The sequence below is a fragment of the Sinocyclocheilus grahami genome, unplaced genomic scaffold (assembly GCF_001515645.1).
Source record: "Sinocyclocheilus grahami isolate Dianchi unplaced genomic scaffold, SAMN03320097.WGS_v1.1 scaffold1193.1, whole genome shotgun sequence".
NCBI lineage: Eukaryota > Metazoa > Chordata > Actinopteri > Cypriniformes > Cyprinidae > Sinocyclocheilus > Sinocyclocheilus grahami.
In genome coordinates, this window is record NW_015506372.1 from 220,521 (window position 1) to 235,290 (window position 14,770).

Here is a 14,770-nt window from a genome sequence, read left to right on the forward strand (position 1 = left end):
TATATATATATATATATATATATATATATATATATATCACATTGTCATCTGCATACATTTGACTATTTGCAACAGGACTTTTGGCTTTTGGAAGATTGTTCAGATACAAGAAAAAGAGTAGAGGCCCAAGCATAGAGCCCTGAGGATCCCCTCTCTTAAGGATGAAAGGTTTCCTCAAAATCAGATACGACTCAATTTATTTCATTGCATTAACTGTGAAATTAAAATATGATAACTTAGACAAGAGTTTGTTGTGGTTTAGTGTGTCAATTGCCTTACATATATCAAGGAAAACAGCACCTACTTAAGTCTTTAAGTTTGTTCTGTGATATAGATTCCTCTGCATGCCACTATATAGACACTAAACCCGTTATCAGTTTTAAACACAATCAAAAAAGCTAATCTTTATCCTTATGCAAGTCTGTGTTGTCATGTTATTTAAAGTTACTTGGTTTTGGAGATTGAGGATTTAAAGGTTCAGCTTTTTTTTTTGGACGTGTTTACACTATTTAAGTCTGCCGTTTTAGATTTTCTTGAAACTGTGTGAATGTATCTCAGGGCAATACTTACTTCAGTCAGAGCAGGGAATAAAAGGAGTCTTTTCATCTGAGTTTGCTAAGAATGCATTTGCAAACTTTGTTGTGGCGCTTCACTTGATTTCCTAAGTATTAATGGAGTGAGTCTGAGTCTTGAGGACAAGCTTATGTATAATTAATCCTCTTTACTCAAAAACAGAAACATTTGACCTGAAAGCATGACTTCCTAATGTGTGAATGTATCTCAGGGCAATACTTAACTTCAGTCAGAGCAGGGAATAAAAGGAGTCTTTTCATCTGAGTTTGCTAAGAATGCATTTGCAAACTTTGTTGTGGCGCTTCACTTGATTTCCTAAGTATTAATGGAGTGAGTCTGAGTCTTGAGGACAAGCTTATGTATAATTAATCCTCTTTACTCAAAAAGGTTAGGATTTCAGTGTTGCTTGAATTTCAGAATTGACCAGAACTAGTGCTGTCAATCAATTAAAAAAAATAACTACTTAATCGCACCTAACGTTAAAGCTTTCAAATATACTTTTATATTGCACTAATTTCACATTCAATCTTGAAGTGAAAGTAGAAACAAAGACAGTATATTTTTAATATTTGTTTAATGGCATCTTTTTTTTATGACTGAAGGTGAGTATCACTGATACCAGTACTACTGATGTCTCTATGATTTTTCTTTCTAATATTTAACCATTGACTTTAGCTATTTAACTTTTTTAAAATTATGTGATCACAGATCAAAACCTAGATGTGCTCTGTTTGATAGAAACATGTCTAAAACCAGATGATTATATTACTTTAAATTAGTCTACCCCCCAAGATTACTGTTATAAACATGAGCCACGTCCAAAGGGTAAAGGGGGAGGTGTTGCAACAATTTGTAGTAATATTTTCAGTATTTCTCAGAGGTCTGATTTCAAGTATACTTCGTTTGAAGTAATGGTACTTTATGTAACATTATTTAGTGTAATAAGTGTTCATGATAAATGCCTATTGACATTTGTACTGGCTACTGTATACAGGCAACCAGGGCACCATACAGACTTTATCAAATAATTTACAGATTTTCTATCTGAGTTAGTGCTGGCTGCAGATAAAATCTTAATTGATGGAGACCTTAATATCCATGTTGATAATGAAAAAGATGCATTGGGATCAGCATTTATAGACATTCTAATCTCTATTGGGGTTAGACGGCACATGTCAGGATCTACTTATTTTCGTAATCATACTCTATATTTAATACTGTAACATGGAATTGATGTTAATGGCGTTGAAATTCTGCAGCAGAGTGATGATATATCAGATCATTATCTAGTCTTGTGTATAGTCCTTATAGCTAAAGCTGCAAATTCAACTCCTTGTTACAAATATGGTAGAACCATCAGTTCTACCACAAAAGACTGCTTTGTAAATAATCTTGCTGATTTGTCTCAATTCCTTAGCAAATCCAATAACTCAGAAAAACTTGATGTTATAACAAACTATGGACTCTCTCTTTTCTAGCACTTTAGATATGGTTGCTCCTTTATGCTTAAAGGCGATTAAGGAACACAGTCCGACACCATGGTGTAACAAGCACACTTGCGCCCTAAAGAGAGCAGCCCAGAAAATGGAGCACAGCTGTAAGAAAACAAAGCTAAAGGTGTTTCGCATTGCATGGAGGGAAAGTACTTCCTCCTACAAAAAAGCCTTAAAACTGCTAGATCTGCTTACTTTTCATCTCTTTTAGAAGACAATAAACACAACACAAGGGATTAATCAGTACAGTGGCTAAATTAACGAAAAAATAAAGCATCAACAGGTGCTGATATTTCACAACAGCACAGCAGTAATGACTTTATGAATGTCTTTACTTCCAGGATCAATACTATTAGAGATAAAATTATAACCATGCAGCCGTCAGCTACAGTATCACATCAGATGCGCTGTGATCCCTAGTGCACTATAGATCCCCAGAGGAACAATTCCACTCATTCTCTGCTATAGGACAGGACACTTGTTAAATCATCTAAACCAACAACATGTATGTTAGATCCTATTTCTATTCCAAGCTAATCATTTGTTACAGTCATTAGGATATGTCCCAAAAACCTTCAGACTGGCTGTTATTAAGCATCTCATTAAAATCACAACTTGATCCTAGAGAATTAGTTAATTACAGACCAAACTCAAATCTCCCTTTTCTGTCAAAGATACTAGAAAAGGCAGTATCCTCACAACTATGTTCCTCCTTAGAGAAAAATAGTATCTGAGAGGATTTCCATTCAGGATTTAGACCGTATCATAGTACAGTGACTGCTTTCATCAGAGTTACAAATAACCTGCTCTTATCATCTGATTGTGGATGAATCTCTCTATTAGTGCTACTAGATCTTAGCACTGCGTTCGACACTATCGACCACGACATTCTTTTGACTAGACTAGAAAATAATGTTGGCATTAGTGGAATTGCATTGGCGCGGTTCAAATTATATTGATCTGACCATCATCAGTTCGTAGCAGTGAACGATGGGGTGTCATATTTATCGCAAGTGCACTATGGAGTACCATAAGGCTCAGTACTAGGACCGTTGCTTTTCACACTTTACATGATACTCTTGGGAGTATAAATCAGCATCAATTAGGTCAGCCGGAACCGGGAACACTTCCCATAACAACTGATGTACTTGTTGATGTACATCATAATAAGAATGGCATCTACACTACTAGTCTGTTTCATTCTTATTCCGAGGTCACCGTAGCCATCCAGATCAGATGGTCACTGCAGTTATGTTTTGTTAATTATGTTTTTGATGATGTCATTACATTAATTCAAGTCACTTTTTAAGGCTATATTAGTAGGCATACTACAACAAACCTGTTTAAGGCACCTTTAAACATACAATAATGTCCATCCAACACACTATAAATTTCAGTTTGTTAACTTTAGTATTTTCAATACTAAAGTATGTTTAGTATATTCACATTTATGATCTTGAATATACTAAGTAACCGTAACTAGATTTTTCTGAGGCAATAAGTTTGCAAGATTTTTTCAAGAGACATTAACATATTCAAATTTACAGTGCAGGTGTATTTTGTTGTCACATTTGATAAGAGACCAAATGATATGTTATTGACGATTGATGATAAATTTACTTTTGATAAACTACTGTATTTAAGGGTAACAGGAAATGAATGGTTTGGAATGGAATGGCAAATTATTCCATTTGGAAAGCTTATTAGAGCATGACATCTCTGGCACACAGTTATTAAAGTGAAAATAATCAAAATTCAGCTGCTGATCTGCAGTTCACACTTGATTACAGGGAGAGCAGGAACTCCATGTTTTTATGTCTGATATGCACAGTGCCGGTCCTAGATTTCTGGGGGTCCTAAGCAAAACTTTGTCAAGGGCCCCTGTCAGTGCATTCATAATAACCCCAAAACAACCCCTGAATCTGTTCTTTCAGAGCAGTTTGTATGTCAGTAAACAGTAAATTAAATTGCCTCTATTATGCCATTTTTAAGGTTCCTAATATTGTTTTTGGAATCTCCTACAATAGGTTTACAAGTTTGGGCATCCGTGTTACATGATCCACCTGGTTTGGGTGTTATGTAGGAAGGGCCACAGGCACCGCTTTAAAGGAAAGGAACAGAATATGGCATCGTGATTTCATAATCATCAGAAGCCAAAATCAAAACCAAAACTATCAATTTCACAGCCCTAGTCATTAAATCATCTTTGAGAGCAAGGGGGCCCCCTTGTGGGTCGGGGGCCCTTCGCAACTTGCGTCCTCTGCGTATAGGGAGGACCAGCACTGGATGTACATGTATGTAAACTTCAGATGTTAAGACACCTTTGTTCATTCTATAAGAAATGTGACATGTGACATGTGAAGTGACATGTGACATGTGGCCAAGTATGGTGATCCATACTCGGAATTAGTGCTCTGCATTTTTACCCATCCAAAGTGCACACACACAGCAGTGAACACACACAAGGAGCAGGGGGCAGCCATTTATGCTGCGGCGCCCGGGGAGCAGTTGGGGATTCGGTGCCTTGCTCAAGGGCACCTTGTCGTGGTATTGAAGGTGGGAGAGAGCGCTGTACATTCACTCCCCCCACCTACAATCCCTGCCGGTATGAGACTCGAACCCACAACCTTTGGGTTATGAGTCCGACTCTCTAACTATTAGGCCACGACTTCCCCAAATGCAGCTCAATGTATTATTTAGCAAATACACTTGACCTCAGCCGTTGCTTTCCTGTGTACATTCATCAGTGTGTACAGCTCAAGTTACATTTTTTATGTAATTTTATGAGCTTTTTTTATGTACAATCAGGTAGCAATCATTATAATCACCATCCATGTAGGGATTTTGGAAAAAAATCCCTTTCTGTGAATGCAGAGAATGTGATTTGGTTTGCTCATGAATGACCCAACACTACAAAGTGCATGAGAACAGCATTTTGCATAGACACATAAAAAAACAACAAGAACAATAATAAAAAATATTCACACCATTAATAAAAACACAGTTGTCTTTTGATAGTCTTTGCGTTAGGGCAAACAAGATTAAAATGGAAAAACTGGGGGCTTTCAAATTTCAAACATAAGGGATTTCATTTAAGTGTGGCGGGGTTCACAATAGAAGATGCAAGTGAAACATGGTATAGCCTATCACAAAAAAGTGTTTTCAGTGTACAGTGGTGTCTTGAATGTGCTTATGTAAATATGGCAAGGCAAGGTTTGAGGCAGGCAGCTCTGAAGCGGCACGATGACACACAAAGAGAAATGTGAGCATGTACTGTAGTGGTGTGAGACTGCAGTAGAAGTGCAGAAGCAATATTGTAACACAAGCATAGTGATTTATTATTCTAATGGAATATTAGTCTGCTTTTTACTAGCTTCCTTAAATATCTGAGTATCTCTACAACATTAGAGATTGTAACGGAAACAGGTAAATTTAGCTCAAAGGGAATATTTATAAATTTATAGGGAATTTGGTTAGGGTTAGGGTTGAAATGAGTTGAAATGTTTAGCACCTGAGTTGAAATGATCAGTAAGTGTTCTTTTGTTTTAATGCTGTGTGCTGTTCAAAGCTGCGAAAGAGTTGGTTGGTTCGGCTTGCTTCAGACTCGTGTTGCCAGGATCCTGGACAGATTTATGACGTTGTCTTGTTATTCTGGGCCTCTATGTGGAATTTGGCTCTTTGTGTGGTTTTTTTTTCAACACCGTTCTGATCGAATTTTAAATTGTCTGATACGCTACAAGATCCTGCTGAGCAATGCAGACATTTTAATTCTCACCGTCCCTCTGAAAATCGTAGTTTTAGATTTTTTCTCATTTTCTCTTCTGCTGGCATATTGTCCATCACAAGCGTGTTTTGTTGTCACATTTGATAAGAGGCCAAATTATACATTATAGACAAAATACTGTATTTAAGAGTAACAGGAAATTAATGTTTTGGAATGGAATGGAAATTATTACATTTGAAGAGCTTATTAGAGTATGACATTTTATTGCGCAAGTAATCAAAATTCAGCTGCTGGTCTGCGGTTCACATTTGGGAGAGCAGGAACTCCATGTTCCTAACCTTCAGATGTTGGCCATGTTGAAATGTTATACTGTATCATTCATACAAATAAATGTTCTTTATTGGCATTGATGGTTGATTGAAGAACCTTTAACATCCATGGAACCTTTCCATTGCACAGAAAGTTCCTTATAGTGGAAAAAGGTTCTTTAGATTATAAAAATATTCCTTACACTAAGAAAAAAATGGTTCTTTTAAGAACTGACCACTGAAAGGTTCTTTGGGGAATCAAAAATGACTCTTCTATTGCATCACAACAAAAAAACGGGAGGTTTTTGTAGTGATGCAATAGAAGAGTAATTTTTGGAACCTTTATTTTTATGAGTGTTTCAGCTGCTATATTTAATATTAGGTCTGCCACCATGCGAAATTTGGGACATCTGAATGTAGTTTAAATACAGTAAAGCACTGATTGGTATGAATTTGTTGTCACTGACATAGCTAACAGTTGTCACACAATTTCTCAATATTTTAAAAAGTAACGAGAGGTTGAAGTTAGGGAAAGTGTCAAATCAGTTATGTGGCAAAAAATGAATTATTTTTTTGTTGCTCCCTCTTAATTTTCTCTCTTTCTGTGATTGCAGGAAAGCGGTGAAGGCCACTCTAGTGCTTCTGCCTTTGCTCGGTATCACATACATGCTGTTTTTTGTGAACCCAGGCGAGGATGACATATCTCAGATTGTATTCATCTATTTCAACTCATTTCTCCAGTCCTTTCAGGTCAGTCATACATTATGTCTGTACAGATCTTCACGCGCATATTACTCTACCCATCACATTTCTAGAACTGCAGTTCAGAGAAAATTATGGTGAAAATGAAAGATAGTTATTGTAATATTTGCTTTGAATTTAAGTACCTCATAGTTGACCAATACTAAAGCCACTTTGAATCCTGTAATTCAGGACTGCAATAATAATTACTACTACTACTACAACAACAACAGCTAATTACAGAAATGTGTAGTATAATCAGTACTAATCATGAACATGTACAGTACTGTGAGGGTTCTTGTCCTCCCTTTTTCTGCCACTCTTATTTCCCAACCAACCTGTCTTCTTTGATCCATGTTCCCAAAGAAAATAATTTATGAGACATCCCTGAAAGACACTGAAATATTGCAACAAGGCTAAAACAGGACACATGTGTAGGCTTTCAGCTGAAATTGCAATTAGCTGTGTTTGGAATGATTATTATTTCATTTTATTGTAAATGTTCTGCTAAGATATATAAGATATATATAGGCTAACATAATTACTGATTGCACATAATAAAAAAAAAGTGCTGCAAATATACACAACCATTCAAACGTTTGGGAGAGGTAAGATTTATGCAATGTTTTTTTAATGTCTTTAAAAAAAGTAATATTGTGAAATATTATTACTATTAAAAGTAATGTTTTTTTTTTTTCTAATTTGTTTCAAAATAAAATAAAATTCAAATATATAAAAATAAATATATTGTTAGTATATATATGTTTCTGTGATGGAAAGGCAAGTTTTTTAACATCCTTACTACAGTATTCGGTGTCACATGGTACTTCAGAAATCATACTCATATGCTGATTTAGTGCTCAAAAAAAAGGGAAAAAAAAGCCTATTACATCTTTTCCCCAATTGTTTAAACAATAAAATTGGAACTTGAAATGCAATTACTAAAATCTGAAATGTATTTACCAAATCAATCTACGGAATTTGCTCAATTTCTGTTTTACGCTCAGTTCTTAATTCCATATCACCGTTTTTTTTTTGCAAAACACCACACAGTTCTCGATATTAAACTCAGATTCAAATTCATATCTCAAATTAAAATCAGATTCAAAATTAAAATCTCACAGTCACAGAAAGCACAGTCTTCCTGAATGTACTGTATATATTGATTTTCATTTTTTCCTTTTCTAACATTTAATGTAAACATTTGGTTTGATTGCCAGAACACAGCAGTATTATCTTCTTCAAGTTTAATACTTTAACAGACAGTTAATTCAGTAGCTAACAATGGTGGTAACTGTACTGTAATTTAGTATACACAGTTATCAATAGATATTACTCTTACATTATCTAACCAAAATGACAAAAGCCATTATAATATATATATATATATATATATAGCAAAACGTGACCAAAGAACACTTCAAAAGGCATTGTGTGCAGGAAAAATATTTTACAGTGTTTTCACAACAATACTGCTGTTGCATTTTGAAACAAAATAAATTTACAGTAAACACTTTGTTATCATTAAGCCTATCTTCAACATTTGGCCATAAATGTTCATCAATATCACAGTGAATATCCTCATTCATGCACTGTGAGAAACATAATCCAGGCTTAACATTGCTCTGAATTTGTCATTACAAGCCTTCCACCTCCTTGTAGAGAAGTATTACTCTATTTGATTGAGGAAAGGGGAATATGGTGTAAAATAGAGACTCTTGAACTGAGGATGAGCCTGAAACTATTTTCGATAAAGCTCTGCATGGTGGAAACTGACATCATCCCACGTATTAATATAACCAATATATTCATCCTGACAGGCCTGCTCAAGTTCATTTAGAAAAGTGAGAGTGTTGTATGATCTAAGAACTGGTCTACAGCCTGCCACAGAATATTCACATATAGCCACACACAATGAGTTGTTTTCCTCACATTGTCCAAGCACTTGGATGCTTGCCTGTTGGCCAATTAGGTTATGCCCACAGCATGGTTTTTGGCAGATTGAAACCCTCTGCAAAGAATAGTTGACATTGGTAGTGTGTAGTACAGTACTGTAAAAAGCATTTCTCACATTCGTAAAAAAATTATGTATGATACACCACAGCGCTGTACCTTTAAAGGGATAGTTCACACAGAAATTTTAATTTGCTGTTAATTTACTCACTCTCAGGCCATCCAAGACTTAGGTGATTTTTTTAATTCAGTAGAACAGTAAAGAAGAGTTTTAGCTGAAACTGTGGTCCTCTGTGATTCATAAAATGCAAGTCAGTACCTACATGTTTTTGAGAATAATAATAAAAAAAAAACATATCAAGGAGCACAAAATTAATCCCTGTGGCTCCTGCCGATATATTGAGGTCTCATGAAAAGAAACGATCAGTCTGTGCAAGAAACTGAACATTATTTACAACATTATTACCTTTAATCCTTAATTCTTTTTGGTGAACTAATTGAACCAGTTTGAATGGTCATTGCTTTCCTGTTTGAATGGAACCTGCTTTATTTCAGACAGCCGTATGCTATTCTTTTCCCTGACCATTTCCACCACAGCCGATTCCTGCTGTTCAGTCAGTACACGTGAGCGGCCAGCAGGTTGTCTCCTGTCAGTTCTGAGAGTAAAAGACAATATGTTGTAAATGTTATGACTATAAATGATATATTATTGTGTGACAATTACATTTAGTTCACTATTCTATACAGTAATGCCATTTACTGTACTGCAAAAGTATTGTAAATTGTTCCTGTAGCAGACTGGTTTTCTTGGCTAAATGTTCTGATGATGGAGCTGACAGCTGATCTTTATAGGTTAGTTTGAATTAATTTGGCAGCTTCTGCCATGCTTCTGTTAACCACGTGGTCAATGATGGCATGGACTTCATTTGAAATGACAGTATGCTGCTTTCTGCCTACATTCCTCTGATGATCACTTCTTTGTTGAGGCCCACGGCTAGAGACGCCTGCAGGATTCTCATCCATGGTACGCCAAAAAAAAACAAAACAACAACAACATGAAAATAGCTGTTTTACAACCACCTTAATTAAAACTTAGTCCCACTGTAAAAAGAAAAAGAAAAAAAGGGCACATTTATAAAGTATAGGCTTTAACTGAGCTGTTTTATTACCACAATGCGTGACCACACCCATATTGTTTTCCCGAAGTGTATAATTAAATTATTGAAATATTTGCCTAATAATAACTGTACTTTGGTGCTGCAAAGATATTGTACAGCGCCATACAGTGTACAATGTTTTTGTCTGAGCTGATCAGCAGTCCAACAGTGCTTGTCAATGTCAAAATGACAGAGATAATACATCAAATCAAAGAAGGCAGGCTTTACTGTTACTATTTAACTGTGAGCATCATATCAGCACAACACCCAAACACCCCTATCAAGCTCAGTTTTTGGACCTCTGCATACTGCCATCAGCTCTTTGAATCAATAATGGGGTCCCACTTTATATTAAGCGGCCTTAACAACTATGTACTTACATTTAAATGAATCATTTGGTACGATGGACTTATTGTATACATACATGTTTTTACATTGTACTTATATTTTAAAAATACCTGCATGTTTACCAAGCAAACCACTATGCTGCAATGGATTGAAATCCATACAAGTGGGCAAACTTACAAAATCAGCAGGGGATCAAATAATTATTTTCCCCATTGTATATGGTATCTGTGACTATCAGTAAATTGTAATAATTAAGATTTATTGTAATTGTCTCTCATGAGCACTAACAGCAATTACTCTAGTTCAGGTCCTGGTCCTGGAGTAAACCCAACAGTGCACATTTGGATGTCTCTATTCTGACCCAAGCATATCAGGTCTTAGAGCCCATCCACACGGAGACGCGTTTAGCTGTATACGTAAAAAATTTGTATCGTCATTTCGTCCAGACAGATCCGGTGTTTTGGGAGCCTGAATCTGCTATTTTTTCCCCAGAGTGGATACATCTGAAAACAATATTAGCTTTACTAACTTTAATAGCTTTTCTTGTTGTTGTGTTGGGTTTGTATATAGCACGCAAGGCTTATGCGCATGCTCCCAGTCTTCTTCTCCATTTTTAGTGTATCGCTGTGGCAAATTACATTGCCACATACTGGTCTGGCATGTACATCGTTTTGAGTGGTCATCAGTTTCAGTGGTTTCATGTTTACGCAGGTATTATTTTGAGATGACATGTTATGAAAGAACAAGGAAAAAAAATATCAGATAGGGAAAGCTTTAGCATCATGTGGATGAGCCCTTAGCAAGCCCTAAATAGGAGCACCGGGAGAATACTTGGTGGGCCGGTCTGTTTTTTTGACCGTGAGCTAGGGCCGGTGTTGTCATGCCACTGGGGTTGAAATATGCTGCTGTCCTTAGGCTGCCTGCACTCATTGCATCCCCAATCTTTTTATTAAATGAATAAACCTCAGGCGGAAGGAAATGTAAATTCACATCTGTACAGTAGAGGGCGCAGCTCATGTCAGCTGTGCTGCTGGTCAATAAATTGGAAAACAAGGTAACTGGTAAATTAAAAAGCAATGCATTACTTTATTACTTGGTTGAAAAAGTAATCTGATTACGTAGCTCATGTTACTTGTATTGCGTTATCCCCCAACATTAGACACTGTTTTTGATTGTTGAGTCGGGAAGAGAAATGTCATGTGGTGTGAGAATGCTTTTTGTCAATGTACGAAAGTCATGGTAATTGAAGATCCAGCCCTCCTGTTCCACAACCACCTTACATAAAAGGTCAAATGGTGGCATGGGTTTACAGCTACAAATATCTTGGAATTACTATTGACAAGATGCGTTTTGATGTTCACGCTGAGGCAGTATGTATGAAACACCAGCAGGGACTTTACTCTGTGCTGAGGTTTACTACATTTAATATTAGCAGGACTCTCATATTATAAATCTTGCATTGAATCTGTAATTCGTTTTTTTGTTATGCCAGTTTAAATTCTAAACATATGAACTCCCTGAATGATATTAGGTGTTAAACAGATTAGGTTATCAATTATCTATGAACGGTCTGTTTTGCGGAAAGCAAGCGATAGTCTTGGCAATCCAAACAACACACTGTTTTGTAAATTTGTAGTGCGTCCTTCTGCCTAGACTAACAAGCAATTCGTATAAGCGAATTTTGCCCATATGTTTTGGCTTGCCCTGATTTTTTGGACTATATTTAAAATTTTGTCAGAGGAATGTAATAGGGAAATCAGGCCTTTTTAAATGGCTGTTTTTGGAGTGTCAGAGGAAGGTGTTGTCATGTCCAAAAAATATCAGGATACTACCTTTGCATGCAAAGCTGCCTGCAAAATTTCATCTGAGGGTACGGACCGAGGGGGACAATTTAACACAAAAACAACACCAATTCTAACAATCAATATATTGTTCATGTTAAAAACTCTGAGTGAACTTTCTGTCCAGCATTCATGTAACTATGTAACATGTTTTGCAAGAACAAGTTTATGCAATAGATCTAGTTTATTAATAAACACAAAGCAAAGCAATACTATGTACATTTACCATATGTTATTCATATAAATTTATATTTACTAGCCATTTTCATTTACTCTCAAGGACTCACTCGTCCATGAACTGCTTGGCCGCTAAATATAGCAAATATACATGCTTGTGTGTGTGTGTGTGTGTGTATATAATATTTACCAGCTAAAGTATCATAAACCAAATAGTATGCCGTGATGCCTATTTTGTGGATATGCCATCAGGGACTGTTCTGTTATTAATTCAATTACAGTTAACACCTATTTATTACAGTGAATACTATTTTTAGACAAAAATTACGAACTAGTATAGTTAATATAGTTACACACAGCTCAGACTGTTAAATTCAGCGCAGAGGTGGCATGATGTACACTGCAGTGACAATTGCATAAATAATGATATGAGATGCATCTTTTAAATATTATTTATTTACTTATTTTTATTTGTTTGGAATATAGACATTTGAAATTATGAAAAAAATTAGATGATCGCCTTGTAAATATGAAATTTAAATTGCAAGTAGGTAGTGACAAATTACAGTCTTAATGAGTCAATGGATCATTAATTCAACCGATTCATTCAAGATAGCTGATTTATTCAGGAGCGAAGCATATGACTGAGCATACCGTATTGTAAACCGCAACAGAGCCGTATTAAGTTTAAACAACTAACACTTATTCCTATCATATTTCTTGTACAGTTCCATGCAGGCTAAAACATTCATGGCTGGAATAAAATCATTCAGGGCTCAAACCAGCAAACCCTGTTTAAGTATCTAAATACTGTTTGTTTTACTAAGAAACCATTTCAGATGGTTCAGTGTAAATCGTTTGGTCAATTCACTGGAACGAAAGAAGTGACTCAAAAGCATGTGTCATTCAGAAATTATAGGGACATGCATAATAACTGCTGAAATATTTGCAGGGAAAATGTACGCACTTATGATACACACAGTGCATACTGTCACGCAACGTGTAGAGGAAAGACACATGAAGACGAAGGTCATCTACACAAGCGTTTAAAAGAATCCTTTGAAGGCAAAGGGAACACGCAGCAAAACAACATCAGTACCGGACCAACTAAAGGAGAAACAGAGGAACTGAGGATAATTAACTAACACAGGTGAACTAAATGAACTAATTAAAGGATGACAGAAACTAGGTCAAGGGAGAAGGACGAGGCGGTGGAAAAGGGCAGAAAGAGAGGCAGGCAGATAACCAGGGAGGAGACATGAGGAGCAGACGGAGGGAGGAGCCAGGACGGAGCCAGGAGGGACTTGGAGCAGGAGGAGCCAGGCGGGACCCAGACCACAGCCATGAATGCAGCCGATGGAGGGAGGAGCCATGGTGGAAGAAGGGCCGAAGCAACAGAGGACCAAGGTGGATCTGGAAGAAGGGAGGAGGCCAACGTAGCCAGTGGGACGGATCGACAAGGCAGTCAGAGGAGTGGAGTCCTGAGGCGATGGCGGGTCGACGACTGACTCAGGTGGAGCCGGAAGGACGAGGGAGCCCAGCGGAGCTGGTGGACTGACAGGCTACGGTGGAAAGGAGGGAGCTGGGAGCCGCTGAGTTGATGGGCCGAGGCGGAGGAGGAGACAAGGGATGGAAACTGGCAGACCCGCGCCAAACCAACTATAGTTGGGCTGAGGGTGAGCGGAGGGGCTGGTGAAGACTGGTGAAGAGGTGGAGCAGGTGGGAGGGAATTTTGAGCAGTCCGAGTGTTCAGGGATGTGTGTGCTGCCCACACACACCAAATAGCAGGGAGTGTCACAGAAAGGGGACCGACCTCCATGGTCATGACAGGACAGGCAGATAGTTCCAGGCAGACAAACCGTTCAAAACAGACCTCCATGGTCATTTCAGGATATACAGGGAGTTCATAAATGTCCTCATAGGCCATAACAGGACAGGCAGATATTTCAGAAGAAGATGGAAGACTGGGGATAACTGAATAAAAGTTTATTAAATCCTCAGAGTCCTGCCTCAGCTCACCCTCAGCGGTGGAAGAGTGGGAGGGGCTTTCCTCCGCGCCCTCGCTCTCCACCGTATCATCCATCACACCGGTCTCGTGTGTTGTTGCCGGCTCTTGCTCCTGGTCAGACGATCGGTAATGCTCTGGCTCCGAGGCGATCCTCAGCTCTGTTGCTCTTTCTTGCGATGGCTCTTTGGTCACGGCAGGCTTTGGCTCTCCGTCTGTGGTGGGCTCTGGATGATGCTCCGCACAGCGGGGTTATGGTTGGCTGGGTTCTGGGTCCGGAGTGGGGCCAGCGAGACCGATGGTGAATGGCGAGTCATTGCTCACCAGCACCCACTCCACAAAGTCGGTGAAATCGGTGTTGATGCTCACAATATAGAATGAGTAGAGCGCATCGTCTGGGTAGCTGGTTTCGTTGGAAATGTTCGGGAATCGTCTGGTGTGGTCCTTGAA

General features: G+C 37.7%; 1 protein-coding gene across 1 annotated transcript in view; it reads left to right on the top strand.

Annotated features, from left to right (window-relative positions):
- Positions 1-14,770, top strand: part of LOC107567879 (corticotropin-releasing factor receptor 2) — an 84,294-nt gene that overhangs the window by 27,121 nt on the left and 42,403 nt on the right. The window contains exon 10 of the mRNA XM_016253657.1: positions 6,713-6,848. Coding sequence (XP_016109143.1) covers positions 6,713-6,848 — 136 coding nt within the window. The remainder of the gene's footprint in view (positions 1-6,712; positions 6,849-14,770) is intronic.